This window comes from Scyliorhinus torazame, chromosome 2, assembly GCF_047496885.1.
Source record: "Scyliorhinus torazame isolate Kashiwa2021f chromosome 2, sScyTor2.1, whole genome shotgun sequence".
Taxonomy (NCBI): Eukaryota; Metazoa; Chordata; class Chondrichthyes; order Carcharhiniformes; family Scyliorhinidae; genus Scyliorhinus; species Scyliorhinus torazame.
Genome location: NC_092708.1, coordinates 178,588,187 through 178,614,362, shown reverse-complemented (window position 1 = coordinate 178,614,362; position 26,176 = coordinate 178,588,187). Strand labels below are relative to the sequence as shown.

General features: G+C 47.1%; 1 protein-coding gene across 3 annotated transcripts in view; it reads left to right on the top strand.

The window, feature by feature from the left end:
- Positions 1-26,176, top strand: part of vps8 (VPS8 subunit of CORVET complex) — a 1,010,867-nt gene that overhangs the window by 216,311 nt on the left and 768,380 nt on the right. For all 3 annotated transcript variants that reach the window (XM_072480702.1, XM_072480693.1, XM_072480711.1), the window contains exons 24-25: positions 1,829-1,871; positions 21,886-21,958. In XM_072480702.1, coding sequence (XP_072336803.1) covers positions 1,829-1,871; positions 21,886-21,958 — 116 coding nt within the window. The remainder of the gene's footprint in view (positions 1-1,828; positions 1,872-21,885; positions 21,959-26,176) is intronic.

The window sequence follows — 26,176 nt, the reverse complement described above, 5'->3', positions numbered from 1 at the left end:
TCCCAATCTTCTGACCTGCCACTTGTCTTGCAAATATATGCTTTTTCTTTAAGTTCAATTCTGTCTTAAACTTTTTCAGTTAACCACAGATTCATGGACCCTTCCCTTACTTTCTCATTGGAATGTGTCCAGTCTGTGTAATGTGAAATATCCGGGCAGCACGGTAGCATTGTGGATAGCACAATTGCTTCACAACTCCAGGGTCCCAGGTTCGATTCCGGCTTGTGCTACTGTCTGTGCGGAGTCTGCACATCCTCCCCGTGGGTTTCCTCCGGGTGCTCCGGTTTCCTGCCCTTAGTGTCCAAGATTGCCCTTAGTGTTGGGTGGGGTTACTGGGTTGTGGGGATGGGGTGGAGGTGTTGACCTTGGGTAGGGTGCTCTTTCCAAGAGCCGGTGCAGACTTGATGGGCGAATGGCCTCCTTCTGCACTGTAAATTCTATGATAATCTATGATAATCCCTTCAAATGTCTGCCACTGACCCTCTATTGATTATCCCTTAAATGTATTATTTACCAGTTCACCTTTGCTAGCTCCATTTTCCTGATAATTGTCCACATTTAAGTTTCAAGTACTAGTCTTAGATGCACTCTTCTCTCCCTCAAATTGAATGTAAAATTCCATCATATTATGATCGCTGTTACCTAGGGATTCCTTCACTGTGAGGTTATTCATTAATCCTATCTCGTTGGACAATACCAGGTCTAATATAGCCTGCTCTCTGGTTGGCTCCAGAATGTGGTGTTCTGAGAAACTATCCGAAAAGCATTCTATGAATTCCTCATCTACTCTACCATTACTTGTACAATTTTTCCAATCTATCTGGAGATTAACATACCCCATCATTATTTCCGTACCTTTCTGACAAGCTCCCATTATTTCTTCTTTATATTCTGTCCTCCCTTGTAATTACAATTAGGGCTGTACACCGCTCCCCAAGTGACTTCTTTCCTTTCTCGTTTCTCATCTCAACCCAAACTGCTTCTACATCCTGGTTTCCTGAACTTGGGTCATCCTTTTCTAATATACTAATACCATCCACCTGTTCTTTCTAAATGTCACATCATCTTCAGTATTCAGGTCCCAATCTGAACGAGCAATGAACCTTGAGTTCATGTCCGATTGTAATAAATGTGCCAAATCTGGATGATGACTACTTTTATTTATTTCTTGTACATTTTACTGCTGCAACATTCCTGCAGCCTGTTAGTCAGGGGCCATCTCCCAGGCTCCGCATTCCATGCCTGGAGGTACTCCTGAGCAGTCCTGATAGATTTGTACTGAGAATACTTTGTCATCATTCAGACTTTGCATTTTAATGGAGCAAACCTGCACTCACTGTCACTGTCCTAACTCTTAACTGATGAGATGAACTATGTTTTGTGAAGCAGTTGCATCCTTCTTCATCACAAAATTAATTTGATAAATTTGCTTATATCTTATTACACTTATATAAGTGTATTTCTCTCTATACTCAACTTTTTCCTCTCCTCCAGGACTAGCTCCTGTTTCCACCAAATGGTCATTTTGTATACATTAAGCCCAGTAAGTGGTGCCAACATATTATTTACCACCACCTGTGACCCAGGATTTTACATTTGCCAATATATAGGTCTTTCCAGTTGCAATGTTAAAATAAAAATCAAAGTTGGGAGCAATATTTAGTGTGGAATGTTGTATCGTTTTTTTTTTTTTTGCTGCTGTTTTATATTTCATTTTCAAAAAATTGCCCCTTAATTGGAAAAAATGAATTGGGTACTCTAAATATAAAAACAAAATGAGTCTGTTTTGTAAGCATTATGGGATTAAATCATGTTTTGTTGTTTACAGATGAGCAAGTGGTCATGGGAAATAAATTATTGGTATATATCAGGTAAGTTCTGATTTACAGATTAGACCATCCAAGGGCTAATGCAGAATAAGATTGTTCCATTTCAAACTTGAGTACCTTTTTTGACAGGTAACTGATCATCAATAATGTGTATATCTTCTTGTTCTGATATTGGAAAGCAAAGTTTCCCCGATTCTTCCTGGCCTTGGTCACAGTTATGCTGTCAGAATGGTTGGTTTTAGTATCAATGGACTGGAGAATAGGGTCAGAGATCTCGGCCGGGATTCTCCCCTACCCGGCGGGGCGGGGGGTCCCGGCGGGATGGACTGGCGGGAACCAGTCCGGCATCGGGCCATCCCAAAGGTGCGGATTTCTCCGCACTTTTAGGGGCCAAACCCTCATCTTCAGGGGCTAGCCCCGCGCCGGAGTGGTTGGCGCGCCGCCGGCTGGCGGGAAAGGCCTTTGGCGCCACGTCAGCCGGGGCCGAAGGTACCTCGTCGGTCGGCGGAAGACCGCGCATGCGCTGGAGCATAGGCGGCTGCTGCTGTCATCCCCGCGCATGCGTGGGGGGGGGGGGGGGGAGGTCACGTCCACATCGGCCATCGCGGAGGCAATGGCCGAGGCGGAAGGAAAAGAGTGCCCCACGGCACAGGCCCGCCCGCGGATCGGTGGGCCCCGATCGTGGGCCAGGCCACCGTGGGGGCACCCCCAAGGGCCAGATCGGCCCGCGCCCCCTCAGGACCCCGGAGCCCGCCCGCGCCGCCAGTCCCGCTGGGAAGGGAGGTGGTTTGATTCACGCCGGCGGGACTGACATGACAGCAGCGGGACTTCGACCCATCACGGGCCAGAGAATCGCCGGGGGGGCCCGCCGACCGGCGCGATTCCTGCCCCCGCCGAATTTTTGGCGCCAGAGAATTCGGCGGGGGTGGGATTCACGGTGCCCCCGGCGATTCTCTGACCTGGTGGGGTTTGGAAAATCCCGCCCCTCGGTCGAGGAAATAATTTGTGACGGGCGCTTTGTTTATTCATTTTGTTTCCTCCCCCCGGCAATGATCTCATACCACTGGACGTCTCGAGGCAATGAAAGTAACTTACATTCCATCTGTAGTAATGAATTCAAATCTAGTTGTACAATAACCTGTGAAGCTGTGTTCTTTTATTCATGAATGTGTTTTGTTTAATCTTGGCTTCCATAATCTTGATGTAATGGATGTCTCTGAGGACGCAATTGTTAAAATTATATCTTAATTATAGCTGAGTAATATATTACAAATTGAATAAGAATGAACATATTCAGATATATTTATTTAGATGAGCAATTCTGAGTATCACATCCTCTTCAGCTGGTGCAGTGAAATTATTGCAAAAGCAGTTGATGCAAAGAACCATTTTGAATCCTCTTAGCAAATTGAGTTTGAAGGAAGAAATGGGTAGATATAAATGCAGTTATCCTGAACTCTCAGTAAGACACCGTGCTCTTTAAGTTGTGGACAATTAATCACTTAACACATTGTTCTTCAAATGGAGCTCCAACTCTCTTAGTTGCCCTCCCATAAGACCATAAAATGTAGGAACAGAATTAGGCCATTCGGCTCATTGGGTCTGGCTGATATGTTTCTCATCCCGGTTCTCCAGCCTTCTCCCCAGAACCCCGATCCACTTATTAATCAAGAACCTATCAATCTTTGTCTTAAAGACGTTGAGTGACTTGGCCTCCACAACCTTCTGCGGCAATGAGTTCCCCTCTGTCTGAAGAAAGTACTTCTCATCTCAGTTTTAAAGGATAGTCCCTTCAGTCTGAGGCTGATGCCCCTGACTCCTTCATGTGCAGGACGTGTGTCCAGCTGCAGCTCCTGTTAAACCGCATGACAACTCTGAGCTGCGGATGGACTCACTTTGGAGCATCCGCGATGCTGAGGAGGTCGTGGATAGCATGTTCAGTGAGTTGTTCACACCACAGATTAGGGTTGGTGAGGGAGACAGGGAATGGGTGACCAAAAGGCAGAGAACGAGCAGGAAGGCAGTGCAGGTGTGCCCTTCGGTCATCTCCCTCCAAAACAGGTATACCGTTTTGGATACTGTTGGGGGAGATGACTCACCAGGGGAAGGCAGTAGCAGCCAGGCTCATGGCACCGTGGCTGGCTCTGCTGCACAGAAGGGCGGGAAAAAGACTGGCAGGGCTATAGTCACAGGGGATTCAATCGTAAGAGGAGTAGACAGGCGTTTCTGTGGTCGAAAACGAGACTCCCGAATGGTATGTTGCCTCCCGGGTGCACGGGTCAGGGGTGTCTCAAATCGGCTGCAGGACATAGTGAAGGGGGAGGGTGAACAGCCAGTTGTCGTGGTGCATATAGGCACCAACGATATAAGTAAAAAATGGGATGAGGTCCTACAATCAGAATTTAGGGAGTTAGGAGATTAGTTAAAAAGTAGGCCCTCAAAGGTAGTATTCTCAGGATTGCTACCAGTGCCACGAGACAGTCAGAGTAGAAATTCAAGAATAGTCAGAATGAATACGTGGCTTGAGAGATGGTGCAGGAGGGAGGGGGTTCAGATTTTTGGGACATTGGAACCGGTTCTGGGGGCGGTGGGACCATTACAAATCAGATGGTCTACACCTGGGCACGATTGGAACCAATGTCCTAGGGGGTGCTTTTGCTAACACTGTTGGGGTGGTTTTAAACTAATGTGGCAGGGGGATGGGAACCAGATTAGGAAGTTAGAGGCCAGTAAAGAGGCAGCAACTAAAGCCAGTAAGGTACTAGATAATGAACTCAATGTGACTAAGGGGAAGAGTAGACAGGGAAGAGATGATGAACGCAAAGGGACAGGTAGTCTGAGGTGCATTTGTTTCAATGCGAGAAGTGTAGCAGGTAAGGCAGATAAACTTAGGGCTTGGATTAGTACCTGGGAATTTGATGTTATTGGTATTACGGAGACTTGGTTGAGAGAAGGGCAAGACTGGCAACTAAATATCCCCCCAGGGTATAGACGCTTCATGAGGGATAGAGAGGGAGGTAAAAGGGGTGGAGGAGTTGCATTACTGGTCAGAGATGATATCACAGCTATGATTAAGGAGGGCACGATGGAGGATTCGAGCACTGAGGCAATATGGGTAGAGCTAAGAAATAGGAAGGGTGCAGTAACATTGTTGGGACTTTCCTACAGGCCTCCCAAAGGAGGTACAAATATGGAGACAGATTACAGAAAAATGTAGGAGCAATAGGGTGGTCGTGATGGGAGATTTTAACTTCCCCAACATTGAATGGGACTCATTTAGTGTTGGAGGTGTAGATGGAGCAGAGTTTGTAAGGAGCATCCAGGAGAGTTTTTTTAGAGCAATATGTAAATAGTCCAACTCGGGAAGGGGCCATACTGGAACTGGTATTGGGGAATGATCCTGGCCGGGTGGTTAAAGTTTCAGTCGGTGATTACTTTGGGAATAGCGATCACAATTCTGTCAGTTTTAGAATACTCATGGACAAAGACGAGAGTGGTCCGAAAGAAAGAGTGCTAAATTGGGGAAAGGCCAAGTAAAACAAAATTCGGCAGGAGCTAGGGAATGTGGATTGAGAGCAGTTCTTCAAGGGTAAATCCACATTTGAAATGTGGGAGTCTTTAAAGGAAAGGTTGATTAGAGTGCAGGACAGACATGTCCCTGTGAAAATGAGGGATAGAAATGGCAAGATTAGGGAACCATGGATGATGGGTGGAATTGTGAGACTAGCAAGATGAAAAAGGAAGCATACATAAGATCTAGGCGACTTAAATCTGATGAAGCTTTGGAGGAATATCGGGAAAGTAGGACAAATCTCAAACGTGTAATAAAGAGGGCTAAAAGGGGTCATGAAATATCTTTGGCTAACAGGGTTAAGGAAAATCCCAAAGCCTTTTATTCGTATATAAGGAGCAAGAGGGTAACTAGAGAAAGGATTGGCCCACTCAAAGACAAAAGAGGGAATTTATGCGTGGAGTCAGAGGAAATGGGTGAGATTCTTAATGAGTACTTTGCATCAGTATTCACCAAGGAGAGGGACATGACGGATGTTGAGGCTAAGGATGGATGTTTAAATACTCTAGGTCAAGTCGGCATAAGGAAGGGGGAAGTTTTGGGTATTCGAAAAAGCATTAAGGTTGACAAGTCCCCAGGTCCGGATGGGATCTATCCCAGGTTACTGAGGGAAGAGAGGGAAGAAATAGCTGGGGCCTTAACAGATATCTTTGCAACATCCTTGAGCACGGGTGAGGTCCCGGAGGACTGGAGAATTGCTAATGTTGTCCCTTTGTTTAAGAAGGGTAGCAGGGATAATCCAGGGAATTATAGACCTGTGAGCTTGACGTCAGTGGTAGGCAAACTGTTGGAGAAGATACTGAGGGATAGGATCTATTCACATTTGGAAGAAAATAGACTTATCAGTGAAAGGCAGCATGGTTTTGTGCAGGGAAGGTCATGTCTTACAAACCTAATATAATTCTTTGAGGAAGTGACAACGTTAATTGATGAGGGAAGGGCTGTAGATGTCATATACATGGACTTCAGTAAGGCGTTTGATAAAGTTTCCCATGGCAGGTTGATGGAAAAAGTGAAGTCGTATGGGGACTAGCTAGATGAATAAAGAACTGGCTGGGCAACAGGAGACAGAGAGTAGCGGTGGAAGGGAGTGTCTCAAAATGGAGAAAGGTGAGCCGCACATTGGAGGGCTCCCGTTCAGAACGGCATTTTCGGGGAGTAACGCCCGGTCCTAGGGCCAGCGACGGCAGTAAAAGTCGGGGGATAGCGCAAGGAGAAGAAGGATGTCAAAAAACACCAAAAAAACGGCCGGGAAAAAAGTGGCTGAAAGTCCGTTGGAGAGGGGAAAGGTCACCGCGGGGTCGACAAAGAAGATGGAGGCTGGAGCACCAGGGGAGGCCGCAGTGCTTACGGCGATGCTGGCAAAACTACTGGGGGAGGGGGAGGACCCCTCCCGATATGAAGTGGATCGGGCTCATCGGTCGTGGAGGCCTGTACCAAAGGCGAATGAGCCGCCAAGGGCAGTGACTCTGTGCTTCCGTAGGTACAGTGTGAAGGAGAAGGTCCTGAGCTGGGCTAAGCAGAAGCGGGTGGTGCAGTGGGCTGGAGCTGGTATACGTGTATACCAGGACTTTATGGTGGAGCTGGCGAGGAGGCGGGCTGCCTTCAACCGGGTGAAGAGGGCATTGTACATTGGCAAGGTGCAGTGTGGCATTGTATATCCAGCGAAGCTGAGGGTGACTTACACGCTCAGGGACTTTTATTTTGGAATGGCGGAAGCAGCGGAGGAGTTTGCGAAGGCAGAAGGACTGTGGCAGAACTGACAAATTGAGGAATGGTCATGTGCCGATGTAACCTCATGACTGTATTTTCTTCTTTTTTTTGTATCACTGCGCGCGGGGGTAGAGGCTAAAAGAGCCAACGTTGCATATATTTGGACCAGGGAAGGGACTTTGATTCGAATGGAGGGCTCTTTGGGGTGTAGGTGGATATGTGTGCTAAAAGGGGATCTTTGGGCTTTCCTAGGGCCGGGCAAGGGGGAAAGGGACCCGTGAGGGGGCCTCCACGCTGGCCGGTTTAAGCCGGCTAGTGAACGGGAGTGAGGTGGGGGAGGGGCTGCGGCCATCGGAGCCTGACAGAACAGGGTCCGAGTGGTCTAGCCGGGGTGGAGAGTTGAGGGGAGGGAACCGAGGTTGGGGAAGGGAACCGAGGTTGGGAGGAGGAGTTTTACAAGAGGCAGTGGACGGGAGGAGCTGGAGACTTGGGGGTGGGGGGTGGGGGGGGGGTACAACTGTGGGGTATCATGCACGGTACTCTCTTAGAGGCTGGATGGCGTTGGTTGGGGGGGTGGGTGGGGGGGGGGGGGGGGGGGGTGGAGAGCCGTGTAGATTAAGGGTGACTACGGGTAATCCCTGATTCCTTTTTGTCATTTGTTTATGTAAACATGCGGGTTGAGGTTTGGGGGTTGGTGGGCGGATGGGATCGTTGTTATTATGGGGATTGACATATCTTGTTGATTATTGTTTATTATTGATGTGTAAATGTGGGAGAAAACATGAAAAAGAAGGAGAATAAACAAATGAAAAAAAAATAAAAATGGAGAAAGTTGACTAGTAGTGTTCCACAGGGATCCGTGCTCGTACCACTGTTGTTTGTGATATACATAAATGATCTGGATGAAGGTATAGGTGGTCTGATTAGCAAGTTTGCAGATGATACTAAGATTGGTGGAGTTGCAGATAGCGAGTAGGACTGTCAGAGAATACAGCAAAATATAAATCGATTGGAGAGTTGGGCAGAGAAATGGCAGATGGAGTTCAATCCAGGCAAATGCGAGGTGATACATTTTGGAAGATCTAATTCAAGAGCGGACTATATGGTCAATGGAAGAGTCCTGGGAAAATTGATGTACAGAGAGATCTGGGAGTTCAGGTCCATTGTACCCTGCAGGTGGCAACGCAGGTCGATAGTGGTCCAGAAGGCATACAGCATGCTTGCCTTCATCGGACGGGGTATTGAGTACAAGAGTCGGCAGGTCATATTACAGTTGATTCAAGTAGTATTGCAGGTAGGGTATAGAAAGGAGGCGTTGCGAGTTGCATATGAGGTACCAGTGGGAGGTCATTTGGGAATAAGGAAAACTCAAGCTAAAATCCTGAAACAGTTTTATTGGCCTGGACTACATAAAAATGTAGTTACATTTTGTCAGTCATGTCACACATGTCAAGTTATAGGGAAACCTCAAGCAGTGATAAAACCAGCGCCCTTAATACCCATTCCAGCATTTGAAGAACCTTTTACGAGAGTCCTAATCGATTGTGTAGGACCGCTTCCTAAAACAAGAAGTGGGAATCAATATCTTTTGACTATAATGGATGTGTCTACTAGGTTTCCAGAGGCCATTCCAGTACGTAATATTACAGCTGAAAGGATTGTGGAGTTACTTAAATTCTTTACTAGATATGGACTACCCACAGAAACTCAATCAGATCAAGGAACAAATTTTACTTCAAAGTTATTCAAAGAAGTTATGGATAGCTCAGGAATAAAACAATTTAAATCAACTGCGTACCATCCAGAATCGCAGGGAGTGTTAGAAAGGTGGCATCAGACGTTAAAGTTGAGGGCGTATTGTCAAGATTATCCAGAGGATTAACATAGATTAACATAGAATTTACAGTGCAGAAGGAGGCCATTCGACCCACCGAGACTGCGCCGGCTCTTGGAAAGAGCACCCTACCCAACGTCAACACCTCCACCTGATCCCCATAACCTAGTAACCCCACCCAACACTAAGGGCAATTTTGGACACTAAGGGCAATTTATCATGGCCAATCCACCTCACCTGCACATCTTTGGACTGTGGGAGGAAACCGGAGCACCCGGAGGAAACCCACGCACACACGGGGAGGATGTTCAGACTCCGCACAGACAGTGACCCAAGCCGGAATCGAACCTGGGACCCTGAGCTGTGAAGCAATTGTGCTATCCACAATGCTACCATGCTGCCCATATCATTTGGGATTTAAAAATCCCATTCGTATTGTTTGCAATTAGGGATGCACCTAATGAGTCTACCAAATTTAGTCCTTTTGAACTAATTTTTGGTCATGAGGTAAGAGGACCACTTAAATTGATTAAGGAAAAATTGGTGGGTGCGAAATCGGAAATTACATTATTGGATTACGTGACAAATTTTAGGGAACAATTAAATAGAGCAGGTGAATTGGCTAGCCAACATTTGAAAGTTGCATAAAATGTGATGAAACGGGTAACGGACAAGAAATCCAAAGCTTGTACTTTTGCCAGTGGGGATAAAGTTTTAGTGTTGTTACCAGTGGTAGGAGAACCTTTAAAAGCTAAGTTTTGTGGACCGTATCAGATTGAAAGGAAATTAAATTAGGTGAATTATGTGGTTAAAAACACCAGATATAAGGAAGACTCACCGAGTGTGTCATGTGAATATGCTTAAAAGGTACTTTGAAAGGGAAGGAGAGAAAAAGGAGGTTTTAATGATTCTAACTCGGTGATGAATCAAATCCAGATGACTGTGAATTTGACATACCTCAAATTAAATTGGAAAATGAGGATGTTCTTAAAAATTGGGATGAATTGTTAAGTTACCTTCCAGAGGAAAAATGAACTGACCTGAAAGAGTTATTGATATCACATGGGCAAATTTGTAGAGATAAATTGGGAAGTACTAAAATGGCTACACATGATGTAGATGTGGGAAATGCTGTTCCGATCAAACAGCATCCATTTGGAATTGGCACAGGTTAACCGAGATTGAGAGTATGCTGAAGAATGGCATAATTGAAGTGGGTTGCAGCCAATGGAGCTCACCCATAATGATGGTACCTGAACCAGATGGTACCCAACGATTGTGTGTGGACTATTGAAAGGTGAATGCAGTTACAAAACGGACTATTATCCTATCCCACCATTGAGGGATTGCATTGCGAAAGTGGGACAATCTGCTTTTATTTCCAACTTCCAGACATGGAAAGAACATTTAAAACATCGTATGGAGTTCTTCGATCGACTTCAGGAGGCGGGTTTGGTGATGAACCTAGCGGAAAGTGAATTTGCAGAAGTCCGAATCACTTTCCTTGCAGACTTTCCGCTACCCTCAAGACAAAGGGAAATAATGCGATCTCCTAGCATGAATGGCTTTGATCGAACAGTTGTGCAAAAGTTTTGTGGCCTGATTACTCCATTGATGGAATTGCTGAAAAAACGAAAAAAAAACATTCCATGGACAGCGAACTTTCAACAGGCATTTGACTGCCTGAAAGCTGTGATCACCAATTTCCTGTATTGGAGAATTGCAAGGGACTCTGTGGTCAGATTTAACTAAATTATCTGATTCTGAAGAGAAATGCTGAGGAATAGAAGAATGGATGGATTGTGCAGAGACTTTGTTGAAAGAGACTGTCAATCGAGAAGGATTTCAGTTGGAGGAAGAAGAACGAAGAAAAATGGACTATATTATTATACCTGTTTGAGTGTGTTGATTTCTTCAACTGAAAATGTATATTTACTGTGTACATTTCTTAGTGGATGTGCAAAAGTGAAAAATGAAACCATCTTGAAGTTGATGGTTTATTTTCTTTTCTTGGGGGGAGGTGTCATGTGAGGGTACGTTTAATACATGGATGTTTAAGCAATGTACCTTTACGAAAACAGTGATGTCAGAGAGTGGGTGGAGCTGAGGTCAGGTCAGCCATTTTGAAGTTTAGTTTTGCAGTTTGGAGGAAAAGAGCTTGGGAGTGTCTGTGTTTTGCAGTGAGATGGTTCTCTGCCATAAAAGACCATCTCTGTATCATTTGGGTGATTTAAACTTATAATAGCGAAGCCTTTAGCCTGATGTGATTTTGTTTAAAGGTGTTAAGTCTCTTGGAAGTTTGAAGGAACATTTTAAGGAATTATTTACTGTTGCAATATTTTCTGAGTTATCTTTGAAGTACGGGGTGTTAAGAGATCCAATGTTTATTTAAGATGTTAAGTTGAGTTCATGGAATAAACAGTGTTTTGTGTTTAAAAACCCACGTGTCCATAATTGTAATCCCACGCCTAGGGAAAAAACCATGTGCTAGGAAAAGTAACAAATACATTAAAAGGAGAGGTTGGTTGAACGCCATGATACATTTTGCGGTTCTGAAAACGCCTCGCCCATAACAACACCAACACTGCATTTGCCTTCCTAACTGCAAACTGAACCAGCATAATAACCTTAAGAGAATCCTGAACCAGGACTCCATAGTCCCTCCGTACTTCAGATCTCCGAAGCCTTTCCCCATTTAGAAAATAGGCTATGCCTCTATTCTCCCTACCAAAGTGCATAACCTCACACCTTTCCACATTGTATTCCATCAGCTACTTCTTTCCCCACTCTCCTCAACTGTCCAAGTCCTTCTGCAGCCTCCCTGCTTCCTCAACACTGCATGTCCCTCTACATATTTTTGTATCATCTGCAATCTTAGCAACAATGCCCTCAGTTCCTTCTTCCAGATTGTTCATGTATATCATGAATAGTTGTGGTCCCAACATTGACCCTTGCTAGTCACCAGCTGCCATCCTGAAAAAGACCCTTTTATCCCCACCGTCTGGCTTTTTCAGTCAGCCAATCCTCTATCCATGGCAGTACCTTGCCCCTGAACCATGGGCTCTTATCCTATTTAGCAGCCTCCTGTATGAAACTTTGTGAAAGGCTATCTGGAAACCCAAATAGATCACGAGCACTGGCTCTCCTTTGTCTAACATCCTTGTTACTTCCTCAACAAATTCTAACAGATTTGTCAGGCATGACCTCCCCTTGGTGAAGCCGTGCTGACTCAGCCCTATTTTACCATGCTCTTCCAAGTACTCCACAATCTCATTCTAAATAATGGATTCTAAAATCTTATCGATGATCGAAGTCAAGCTAGTCATTTCCCTGTCTTTTGCCTCCCAGCCTTCTGAATTTGAATTTGAATTGAATTTGATTGATTGTCACGGGTACTGAGGTACAGTGAAAAGTATTGTTCTGCGTACAGTCCAGACAGATCATTCCATACATGAAAAACATAGGACATTAAACAGGGGTGTTACTTTAACCATTTTCCAGTCCTCTGGGACCTTTTTGACTCCAGTGATTCCTGAAAGATCACCATCAATGTCTCCACAATCTTCTCAGCTGTCTCCTTCAGAACCCTGGAATACAGTCCATCGGTTCAGGTTACTTATTCACCTTAAGACCTTTCAGCTTCCCAAGCACCTTATTCTTAGTGATGGCCACTATACTCACCTCTGCCCCCTGACTCTCTTCAAGTTCTGGTATGCCACTGGTGCCCTCCACTGTTAAGACTAATGCAAAGTTCCTCCTCCATTTCTTTGTTGCCCATTGCTACTTCTCGAGCCTCATTTTCCAGTGGTCTAATGTCCATTCTTGCCTCTCTCTTACCTTTTAGATAGCGAAAAGAACCTCTTGAAAACTTATTTTATATTGCCAGCTGGCTTACACTGGTATTTCATCTTCTCTCCCCTCTTTATTGCTTTTTTAGTTGTCCTCTGCCTGCTTTTAAAGGCTCCCCACTAATCCTCTCACATCGTATGCTTTTTCTTTTGCTTTTATGCTGTGAAATGTTGAATCAGGTGAATTCACCTGAGGAAGGAGCAGTGCTCGGAAAGCTAGTGATTCGAAACAAACCTGTTGGACTTTAACCTGGTGTTGTAAGACTTCTTACTGTTACATCTGATGCCAGCTTCTCCCTCCCACACTGCAGGTAAATTCTATCATATTGGTCACTGCCCGCGAAGGGTTCCTTCACCTTAAGTTCCCTAATCAAATCTACCTCATTACACATCGCCAAATCCAGAATTGCCTGTTCCCTAGTGGGCTCTACCACAATCAGCTCCAAAACACCATCTCATGGACATTCCACAAATTCAATTTCTTGGGATCTGCTACCAACCTGATTTTCCCAGTCCACCTGCATATTGAAATCCCCCATGATTATTGTAATATTGCCTTTCTTGTATGCCTTTTCTATCTCCTGATTTAATTTCTGCCCCACATCCTGACTGCTGCTGGGGGACTGTATATAACTCCCATCTGGGCCTTTTAAAAAAAATAATAAAATAAATTTAGTGTACCCAATTCATTTTTTTCTAATTAAGGGGTAATTTAGCATGGCCAATCCAACTGCCCTGCACATCTTTGGGCTGTGGGGGGAAACACATGCAAACACTGGGCGAATGTGTAAACCCCACACGGACAGTGACCCAGAGCCGGGATTGAACCTGGGACCTCGGCGCTATGAGGCAGCAGTGCTGCCCATGGGCCTTTTTTTCTTTTGCGATTCCTCAACTCTACTCATACAGATTCCACACCTTCCGACCCTATATCGCTTCTTGCTATCGGTGTAATTAAATTTCTTACAAACAAGGCAACCCGCCCCTGTCATAATATCCACTCACGTATATAATGAGATGCAGACAGGCAGTGATTGACAAACAGGATGACCAGTAAGCACACAACACAGTGCAGCCAATCACCAGACAGAACACCACCACGATGAAGCCAGAGGGCACTAGGTTTCCCGCTCCCTGGGGACCCAGCCACTGAGACAGTCAAGAGTCCATGAGCTAGCACAGTGCAAACACCATGCGGTAGCTAGTAAGTCTGGTCAGGCTACTACAAGGTCTCCAGTCAGTTCAGTATAGTGTCGACCCACAGCTGAATATGTATGTTAGTTCTATCGTTGAATAAAACAGTGTTGGATCTTCTCCAGTGTTAGACGTCTGTTTCTAGCTTCGCTGCATCGAGTGCAGTCCACATCGAACCTACCTGCCTAACACATCATGGTACCAGAGTGATATTGAACTTGACAGACCTACCTCGAGTGAATCAGCATCGACCAGCAAGCAGCCATCCGGTGAAATGGAAAACATCCAGCCTCCTCCGCAACTCCCCAGCTCCAGCAACCTCGGCACCAATTGGAAAATCTTCAAGCAAAAGTTCCTCTTGTACATCGAGGCTTCCGACCTCGAAGCAGCATCGAATGCAAGGAAGATCACGCTATTTCTCTCCACCGCGGGGGACCACGCCATCCACATCTACAACTCCCTTACGTTCGCTGACGGCGAAGACAAAACAAAATTCAAAACAGCCCTGCTGAAGTTTGACAGCCACTGCGACATTGAGGTGAATGAGAGCTTTGAACGGTACGTTTTCCAGCAGAGGCTTCAGGGTAAGAATGAGCCTTTTCAGTCCTTCGTGACCCATCTCCGCATCCTAGCGCAGTCATGTAACTACGACTCCTCAGCTGATTCCATGATCCGGGATCAGATTGTTTTCGGGGTCCACTCCGACTCCCTTCGGCGGCAGCTCCTGAAAGTCAAACATTTGAGCCTCTCTTGTCGCTATCGAGACGTGCGTTGTCCATGAGCGTGCTAAGAATCGTTACTCCCACATCAGGGCGGCAGAAACTGCGAAGCTGGCCTCCCACGAGGCGGAACGGGTGCAGGCCATTGCACAAATGCAGGGCCTGAGCATCGAGGAGAGTGGCAGTTGTGTGCGTTTTTCCCGGGTCCCTGCGCATGCGCGCTACAACAGAGTGGATGACGAGCCCGACCACCCGACTGCGCAGGTGCGTACGTCGCATGGTCCCTGCGCATGCGCGATGGTGCACGGAACGCGCTGATGTCGGCGTCATGACGTGTCCAAATTGTGGCTTTGCCCATTTAAAGCGGCAATGTCCGGCAAAAGGACGCTGGTGTCTACAGTGTGGCAAGCTTGGCCACTACGCAGCCCTTTGCAGATCTGCTCCACCGCTCAGCAGCCAGCGGTCCCAGCTGCGGCGCAGAAGTGTCCGCTCAATACAACAAGGCATGCCAGATTCCGATCCCGACAGCTCAACAGACCCTGATGCTGAGTGCCTCAAGTCCCCATACCGGGTGGGTATCATAACTACACATGCGTTGCCTTTCACCACAACGGCGAAACGCATCTCGATCGTCAGTGTGGATCCCGACGACGAGTGGTGTGCTGTCCTCACAGTTAACAAGGCTTGCATCCGATTTAAACTGGACACCGGCGCATCAGCGAACCTCATCTCAAAATCCCACCTCGACACCATCCGCGCCAGACCAAGCATTCTTCCACCGGCCTGCCTTGACTACAATGGCAATGCCATAGCTGCCAGTGGCTCCTGTTAACTAGGGGTATCCAACAAGGCGATCAAGGCAACACTGCGGTTAGAAATCGTCGGGCCTGACAGAGCGTCCCTGCTCGGTGCTCGAGCCTGCAAGCTCCTGAACCTGGTTCAGCGAGTCCACACCATGTCATCATCACCGGCGACGGCCTCACCTGATGGAAACTTGCAAGCCGACATAGATGACATTACCACGCAGTACCACAGCGTATTCGATGGAATGGGCACGCTCCCAAACCAATATAAAATCTTGCTCAAGCCGAACGCCACCCCTGTAATTCATGCACCACGCCGGGTGCATACACCTCTCAAGGATCGTCTGAAGAAGCAATTACAGGACCTCCAAGACCAGGGCATCATATCGAAGGTCACAGGGCCAACAGACTGGGTCAGCTCCATGGTCTGCGTTAAGAAACCGTCAGGGGAGCTTCGCATTTGCATTGACCCTAAGGATCTAAACCACAACATGATGCAGGAGCATTACTCGATACCAAAACGTGAAGAGTTGACCAGTGAGATGGCTCATGCCAGAATCTTTACTAAGCTGGACGCCTCCAAGGGTTTTTGGCAAATACAGCTGGACGCGTCCGTTCGCAAGCTGTGCACATTCAACACCCCGTTCGGTCGCTACTGCTACAGCCGGATGCCTTTTGGGATCATGTATGCCTCCAAAGTATTTCACCGCATCATGGAGCAGATGATGGAGGGCATCGAAGGGGTGTGAGTATACGTTGACGGTGTAATTATCTGGTCCACAACGCCCCAGGAACACATCGCTCGCCTCAAGAAGGTATTCCAGAGAATTCATGAACATGGTCTCCAGCTCAACAGGGCCAAGTGCTCATTTGGTCAAATGGATATTAAGTTCCTGGGTGACCACATCTCACAGCAGGGCGTGCGGCCAGATGCCGACAAGGTCTCGCCGATCAACGCCACGAAGACTCCGGAGGACAAGAAGGCGGTCCTCCACTTCCTCGGGATGGTCAACTTCCTCGGGAAATTCATTCCAAGTATGGCATCCCACACCACGGCCCTCCGGCATCTCGTCAAGAAGTCGACGGAATTCCAGTGGCTGCCCACGCATGAAGAGGAATGCGTGAGCTGAAAGCAAAGCTCACCATAGCCCCGGTTCTAGCGTTCTTCGACCCAACCAAGGAAACCAAGATATCGACTAATGCAAGCCAGGACGGCATTGGGGCGGTGCTCCTTCAGCGAGATGACTCCTCGTCCTGGGCTCCAGTGGCGTATGCCTCCAGGGCCATGACGCCCACTAAGCAATGGTACGCCAGATTGAGAAGGAGTGTCTGGGCCTCCTGACAGGGATAGTCAAGTTTCACGACTACGTTTACGGCCTGCCAAAATTCACGGTAGAAACGGGCCACAGGCCTCCAGTCCATATAATCCAGAAGGATTTAAATGACGACATCTCGATTACAGCGAATTCTTCTTAAGCTCCGCCGCTACGACTTCAAACTTGTCTACACGCCAGGCAAAGAGCTGATCGTTGCAGATGCCCCATTCAGGTCCATTACCACACCGTGCGAACAAAGTGACTTCAGCTGCCACATAGAAGCGCAAGTGCAGTTGTGTGCCACCAATCTTCCGGCCTCTGACAAACGGGTGGTCCAAATTCGTGAGGAGACGGCCAAGGATCCTCTGCTGCAGCGTGTGATGCAGCACCTTAGCAATGGCTGGCAGAAGGGACAATGTCCCCAGTTCTGTAACGTAAACGACGACCTGACGGTGGTGGAGGGAGTCCTTCTGAATGAGGATCGTAATTCCTCAGAGCATGCAGGCTATGGTGCTGGGCCAACTCCATGAGGGTCACCTTGAGGTCGAGAAATGCCGACGCAGAGCTCGGGAGGTGGTCTATTGGCCGGGCATCCGCCAGGACATTGCCGACACAGTGCTCAACTGTCCTACCTGTCAGAAGTTTCAACCCGCTCAACCCAAGGAAACGCTGCAACAGCACGAGATCGTGACCTCTTCATGGTCCAAAGTGGTTTAGACCTTTTCCACGCCAAGGGGCGCGACTACATACTCCTGGTCGACTACTTCTCCAGTTACCCCGAAGTGGTGAAACTGTCCGACCTCGCGTCAAAGGCGGTAATCAAAGCCTGCAAAGAAACGTTCGCCAGGCATGGGATTCCGTTCACAGTAATGAGCGACAACGGTCCTTGCTTTTACAGCCAGGAATGGTCTGATTTTGCACAGCCCGACAACTTCCGTCACATAACCTCCAGTCCCCACTACCCGCAGTCAACGGGAAGGCCGAGATAGGGGTCCATGTTGTCAAGCGGTTGCTGTGCAAAGTTGCAGACTCAGGCTCTGACTTCAACCTGGCGATGCTGGCCTACAGGGCAACCCCATTGTCCACTGGGTTGTCTCCAGCGCAGATGCTCATGAATCGCACTCTGAGGACCACAGTTCCAGCCATCCATGTTCCTGACCTTGACCACCTCACGGTCTTACAGAAAATGCAGCAGTCACGGGCCCAACAGAAGGCCACTTAAGATGCTCATGCCACGGATCTACCCGAGCTGGCCCCAACTGATCATGTTCGTGTCCAGTTGCCTGAGGGCGGCTGGTCAGCCACAGCTGTTGTGATCAAACAAGTGGCCCCAAGATTGTTCCTTGTCCGCATGGCTGGTGGCTCCCTGCTTCGGCGCAAAAGACAGGCACTGCGAAGAGTTCCACGCCCGCTAGCTACCTGACCGAAGTGCCCCGCGCCAAGATGTTTCCTCCGGACGTATCCTGCCACGAGGCCACCGATCTACCAGTAATCCTACCAGCCCTTGCCACCACCGCGATGGCAGCGATCCCGCCTATCCACGTGCAGGTGGCTCCTGATCCACCCCTGTGGCGATCAACAAGAATTTGTCGCCCACCACAAAGATTGAATCTGTAGACTGAACGTTTGTACATTTTGTGACTTCATCGATTTAACCACTGTAAATATTGTTTTGTTTGCCATGTATCTGCACCACCGACACCTTCCTATGTATATACGTTCATTTAGACACCTTTTGTATATAGTCAGGCATATATATGCAGGCACACCTGAGTATTTATTTATCTAAAAAAAAAAGGGGGTGATGTCATAATATCCACTCATGTATATAATGAGATGCAGACAGGCAGTGATTGACACAGGATGACCAGTAAGCACCCAACACAGTGCAGCCAATCACCAGAGAGGACACTACCACTTTAAAGCCAGAGGGCACTAGGGTTCTCGCTTTCTCGGGACCCAGCCACTGAGACAGTCAGAGTCCACGAGCTAGCAAGTGCAAACACCATGCGGTAGCTAGTAAGTCTGGTCAGGCTACTACAAGGTCTCCAGTCAGTTCAGTATAGTGTCGACCCACAGCTGAATATGTATATCAGTTCTATCGTTGAATAAAACAATGTTGGATCTTCTCCAGTGTTAGACGTCTGTTTCTAGCTTCCCTACATCGAGTGCAGTCCACATCAAACCTACCTGCCTAACACATCAGCCCTCTCTGCCCATCTGCTTGTCCTTTTGATAGGATACTGATCCCATTGCAGCCACGTCTCTGTGATGCCAACAATGTCGAACCCACCAATTTCGATGTACGTTACTAGCTTATTTACCTTGTTTCGTATACTGCAGACATTTAAGTGCGACACACTCAGTGCTGTGTTGACCGTCCACCTTCTCATAGTTATCCTCTTTTCTGCTGTGTCTGAAGGTAGATTCCTGCCGCTTTCCATACTCTCTATTCCAATACCTGTTCCGGAAACTTTACTATCCTCTCCTGACCCCTCCTCCCCTTCAACTAGCTTAGAGTCCTCATCATTACCTTTTCCTTTAACTTTGATTTGCCAGGACTCTGGTCCCAGCATGATTCAGGTGAAGACAGTCCCATCAGAAAAGCTTGCTCCTTTCCCAGTACTGGTGCAAATGATCCACGAATTCAAACCCATTTCTCCCACCCGAACATTTGAACCATGCATTTACCTCTTCTATCTTATTGACCCTTTGCCAATTAGCTTCTGCCTCAGGTGGTAATCCGGAGATGATTACCTTTTTAGTTCTGTGTTTTAATTTGGCCCCTAGCTGCTCATATTCCCTCGGCAGAACCACTATCCTTGTTCTACCTGTGTTGTTGGTGCCTACATGGACCATGGCAATTGGATCTTTACCCCCCATTCCAAGTTCCTCTGCAGCTCAGGTGAGATATCCTGAACCCAACCACCAAACAGGCAACCCTTGGGACTCTTGATTTTGGTCACAGAAAACAGCGTATATGCCCCTAACTATACTATCCCAGATAATGACTACATTATGGCTCCGTGTCCCACAGTCCTGTGGTCAGTGTGCTTATCCTCCCCACATTCCCCCTCCCATCCACACAGGGAGCAAGAATCTCAAACCTGTTGGATAAGGCCAAAGGCTGAAGCTCCTGCAACCCTACCTCCTGAATCCCTCTCCGTGTCTCACTCATAGTCACATCATCCTGTCTCTGACAACTGGCCGAATTCAAGGTAGTTAGTCTAAGGGGTGTGACTGCCTCCTGAAATACAGCGTCCAGGTAACTCTCCCCTTCCCTGATTTGTCGCAGCATCCAAAACTCAAGACTCCAGCTCATCGACTCTGAGCCGAGGTTCCAAAACTTGTTGCAGATGTGTTCACCATGGGAACCACAATGGGGTGCACCAGCTCCCACATCATGCAGGTCCAACAGATCGCCTGGCCCTGCATCTCTATTTTGATTAATTCGTTTTTATTTTATTTTAAAATTCCATTTGGTTTTTAGTTTTTTTAATCTGTAGAATATGTCTCTTTGTACCTTTAGTCTGAAAGCAATTTAGAATAAGTAATTCAAATTAGCAGTTACTTATCTGCTAATGAATTTACCGTTTACCTATGATGTCAAGAGGTTATTCGTGAAGGCTCCACCTTCTCAATGTTGCTCCTCATCTGAGGTGGGGTGACCCTCAGGTTAAATCACCACTAGTCAGCTCTCCCCACAAAGGGGAAAGCAGCCTACGGTCATCTGGGACTATGGCAACTTTACACTTACACTCCTGCATTATAGAATCCTTACAGTACAAAAGGAGGCCATTCTGCCTATTGGGTCTGCACTGACCCTCTGAAAGACACCCCAGCTATGCAACTCCCCTACCCACTCCCCATAACCCTACTTAACCCGGAAATCCCTATGCACTAAGTGGCAATTTTATCGTGGCCAATCCAACTAACCTGCACATCTTTGGACTGTGGGAGGAAACCGGAGCATCAGGAGGAAACTCATGCAGACACGGGGAGAAAGTGTAAACTCCACACAGACAGCCACCCAAGGTCGGAATTGAACCCAGGTCCCTGACGCTGTGAGGCAGCAGTGCTAAGCTCTATGCCACCATGTCGATTGTTTTTCATACGCCGTCCTCTGCCCAGAGGTGTCCCTTTCAGCTACCACTCTTTTAAAATCTCTACTCTGACTCTCGCTCTCTTTAAATCTCAGCTCCCCCACTTTTATAAACTCCCACTCTTACCTTAACTCCCAGCACTGAGAGCAAAAATGGCACTTCATGCAAGGCATCAAACATGTTTGTTTTCATAGCCTCAGCTTTCCCTGCTTAATCTCCTGCTTAAAGAAATCCAACAGATAAGGCTCCCATTAGAAGCAAACAAACATTAAAGTTACCTTGTAATGCTCTTCTTGGGTCAGAACACTGGGTAAATGTATTCCCAGACATGAAATGAAAATGAATGAATGAAAATCGCTTATTGTCACAAGTAGGCTTCAAATGAAGTTCTGTGAAAAGCCCCTAGTCGCCACATTCCGGCGCCTGTTCGGGGGGGCTGGTATGGGAATTCACCAATTCACCAATTGTCCTACTGCCTTCACAGCCTCGTGCTCTGCAATTGACTGCCTGACATCGCTCCATGCCAATTGGGATATGAACAGATTCTCCATTAACTAACAGGCTGAATGCTGGTTGAACAGCCATTTTTCCCATCTCGAATATTAGCAAATGGAAACAAAATAGTGAAAAAGACGATTTTTGATGCTGCTATGAATTCCCTCCAGGGATGCTTGCTGTGAAATTCAAAATTCAAATCCTTGAGAATCCAGGCGAACAGAAATAGCAGGAAATAATTGTAATGACTGACTTTGAATAGCTAATTCGGTTTCATTGATTTTGCTGGTAGATGTATAGTTGCTGGTTTTTATAAATCTGGTCTTTTGTTAATATTGAGAAATTTGTAAAGTTGCTGCTATTAACTAGTGACATATAATTGCTCTACATTAAGAAACGTCTCAATAGCTTGATAAACAGTATGAGTCCTAGAATAATTGGTCTTCTTTTCCTTTGTTAGCTGCTGTCTGGCTGGACGAGCCTACCCTCTAGGTAATATTCCAGAAGACCTTGTCTCATTGGTGAAACATCAAGTGAGTACATTTTTCAGCGAGATGTCATTGTCATACATCAGAAGGGTTATCCTTTACCCCAGATCATGTAAACAGGCTTCAAATTATTACAGGCTTCAAATTATTTCAGGCATTGTTCTTCATTATTGCCATCACTTAGTCCATGTATTCCACCAACATCCCCACCCCATCATTTATTTTTCTATGTTTTGCCTAGCTTGCATAACCTCAACGGTTTAGAGGTTTGGAAAATTGCTGCTCTCTGGCCTCACTGATGCTCTAGTGGATAGATTTGAAAGTGCACTTCCTCTGATGTGGAGATGCCGGCGTTGGACTGGGGTGGGCACAGTAAGAAGTCTGACAACACCAGGTTAAAGTCCAACAGGTTTATTTGGAATCAAAGTATCATTTTCCTCCATTGTCCATCTTGTTCCCTAAACACATTAAAAAAGCTATCCCCTATGGACAAGCCCTTCGTTTAGACAGGATCTACTCAGACAAGGAGGAACGTGACAGACATCTATAGACGCTGAAAGGCGCCCTCGTAAGAACTGGAGATGGCGTTCGACTCATCGATCGACAGTTCCAACGTGCCACAGCAAAAAACTGCACTGACCTCCTCAGAAGACAAACACAGGACAAAAAGTCGTCCAGCACTTCCCAGGAGCGGAGAAACTATGACATCTTCTTCGGAGTCTTCAACACATCATCCCTACACCCCTACTACTTGCCTTTATACAACCGCGCAACCTCAAATAGACCATTGCTTGCTGCAAACTACCCAGCCTTCAGGAAAACAGCGACCGCGACACGACACAACCCTGCCATGGAAACCTCTGCAAAACATGCCAGATCATCGACATGGATACCACTAATACACGTGAGAACAACACCCACGAGGTGCTACCCACTCATGCGACATAGCCAACCTTGTCTACCTCATACGCTGCAGGAAAGGATGTTTCGAGGCGTGGTACATTGGCGACACCATGCAGACGCCGCGACAACGGATGAATGGACATCACGTGACAATTACCAGGCAGGAATGTTCCCTCCATGTTCAGCAGTCAAGGGCATTCAGCCTCTGATCTTCGGGTAAGCTTTCTCCAAGGCGGCCTTTAGGACTCGGGACAACGCAGAATCACCGAGCAGGAACTGATTGCCAAGTTCCGCATGCGTAAGTACGGCGTCAACCGGGACTACATTCACCCCCCACCATCTGGCCTGGGCTTGCGAAATCCTACCAACTGTCCTGGCTTAAGACAATTCACACCTCTTTAACCTGTGATTATCCCTCTCTAGTAGCATATTCTCACGGTAGCATAGTGGTTCGCACAAGTTGCTTCACAGCTCCAGGGTCCCAGGTTCGATTCTCGGCTTGGGTCACTGTCTTTGCAGAGTCTGCGTGGGATTCCTCTGGGAGCTCTGTTTTCCTCCCACAGTCCAAAGATGTGCGGGTTAGGTGGATTGGCCATGCTAAATTGCCCTTAGTGTCCAAAAAAAGGTTAAGTGGGGGTTATTGGGTTACAGGGACAGGGTGGAGACGTGGGCTTGAGTGGGGTGCCTCCTTCTGCACTGTACAAAGAACAAAGAAATGTACAGCACAGGAACAGGCCCTTCGGCCCTCCAAGCCCGTGCTGACCATGCTGCACGACTAAACTACAATCTTCTACACTTCCTGGGTCCGTATCCCCATCATATTCATGATGCGGAGATGCTGGCGTTGGACTGGGGTGAGCACAGTACGAAGTCTTACAACACCAGGTTAAAGTCCAACAGGTTTGTTTCGATGTCACTAGCTTTCGGAGCGCTGCTCCTTCCTCAGGTGAGTCTAATCATGTATTTGTCAAGATGCCCCTTAAATGTCACTATCGTCCCTGCTTCCACCACCTCCTCCGGTAGCGAGTTCCAGGCACCCACTACCCTCTGTGTAAAAATACTTGCCTCGTACATCTACTCTAAACCTTGCCCCTCTCACCTTAAACCTATGCCCCCTAGTAATTGACCCTTCTACCCTGGGGAAAAGCCTCTGACTATCCACTCTGTCTATGCCCCTCATAATTTTGTAGACCTCTATCAGGTCGCCCCTCAACCTCCTTCATTCCACTGAGAACAAACCAAGTTTATTCAACCGCTCCTCATAGCTAATGCCCTCCATACCAGGCAACATTCTGGTAAATCTCTTCTGCACCCTCTCTAAAGCCTCCACATCCTTCTGGTAGTGTGGCGACCAGAATTGAACACTGTACTCCAAGTGTGGCCTAACTAAGGTTCTATACAGCTGCAACATGACTTGCCAATTCTTATACTCAATGCCCCGGCCAATGAAGGCAAGCATGCCGTATGCCTTCTTGACTACCTTCTCTACCTGTGTTGCCCCTTTCAGTGACCTGTGGACCTGTACTCCTAGATCTCTCTGACTTTCAATACTCTTGAGGGTTCTACCATTCACTGTCTATTCCCTACCTGCATTCGACCTTCCAAAATGCATTACCTCACATTTGTCCGGATTAAACTCCATCTGCCATCTCTCCGCCCAAGTCTCCAAACAATCTAAATCCTGCTGTATCCTCCGAAAGTCCTCACCGCTATCCGCAATTCCACCAACCTTTGTGTCGTCTGCAAACTTACTAATCAGACCAGTTACATTTTCCTCCAAATTATTTATATATACTACAAACAGCAAAGGTCCCAGCACTGATCCCTGCGGAACATCACTGGTCACAGCCCTCCAATTAGAAAAGCATCCTTCCATTGCTACTCACTGCCTTCTATGACCTAGCCAGTTCTGTATCCACCTTGCCAGCTCACCCCTGATCCCGTGTGACTTCACCTTTTGTACTAGTCTACCATGAGGGACCTTGTCAAAGGCCTTACTGAAGTCCATATAGACAACACTCACTGCCCTACCTGCATCAATCATCTTTGTGACCTCCTCAAAAAACTCTATCAAGTTAGTGAGACATGACCTCCCCTTCACAAAACCATGCTGCCTCTCACTAATACGTCCATTTGCTTCCAAATGGAAGTAGATCCTGTCTCGAAGAATTCTCTGCAGTAACTTCCCTACCACTGAAGTAAGGCTCACCGGCCTATAGTTCCCTGGATTATCCTTGCTACCCTTCTTAAACAGAGGAACAACATTGGCTATTCTCCAGTCCTCCGGGACATCACCTGAAGACAGTGAGGATCCAAAGATTTCTGTCAAGGCCTCAGCAATTTCCTTTCCAGCCTCCTTCAGTATTCTGGGGTAGATCCTATCAGGCCCTGGGGACTTATCGACCGTAATATTTTTTAAGACGCCCAACACCTCGTCTTTTTGGATCTCAATGTGACCCAGGCTATCGACACACCCTTCTCCAGACTCAACATCTACCAATTCCTTCTCTTTGGTGAATACTGATGCAAAGTATTCATTTAGTACCTCGCCCATTTCCTCTGGCTCCACACATAGATTCCCTTGCCTATCCTTCAGTGGGCCAACCCTTTCCCTGGCTACCCTCTTGCTTTTTATGTACGTGTAAAAAGCCTTGGGATTTTCCTTTACCCTATTTGCCAATGACTTTTCGTGACCCCTTCTAGCCTTCCTGACTCCTTGCTTAAGTTCCTTCCTACTTTCCTTATATTCCACACAGGCTTCGTCTGTTCCCAGCCTTTTAGCCCTGACAAATGCCTCGTTTTTCTTTTTGACGAGGCCTACAATATCTCTCGTTATCCAAGGTTCCCGAAAATTGCCGTATTTATCTTTCTTCCTCACAGGAACATGCCGGTCCTGAATTCCTTTCAACTGCCACTTGAAAGCCTCCCACATGTCAGATGTTGATTTGCCCTCAAACATCCGCCCCCAATCTAGGTTCTTCAGTTCCTGCCTAATATTGTTATAATTAGCCTTCCCCCAATTTGGCACATTCATCCTAGGATCACTCTTATCCTTGTCCACCAGCACTTTAAAACTTACTGAATTGTGGTCACTGTTCCCGAAATGCACCCCTACTGAAACTTCTCCCACCTGGCCGGGCTCATTCCCCAATACCAGGTCCAGTACTGCCCCTTCCCTAGTTGGACTGTCTACATATTGTTTTAAGAAGCCCTCCTGGATGCTCCTTACAAACTCTGCCCCGTCTAAGCCCCTGGCACTAAGTGAGTCCCAGTCAATATTGGGGAAGTTGAAGTCTCCCATCACCACAACCCTGTTGTTTTTACTCTTTTCCAAAATCTGTCTACCTATCTGCTCCTGTA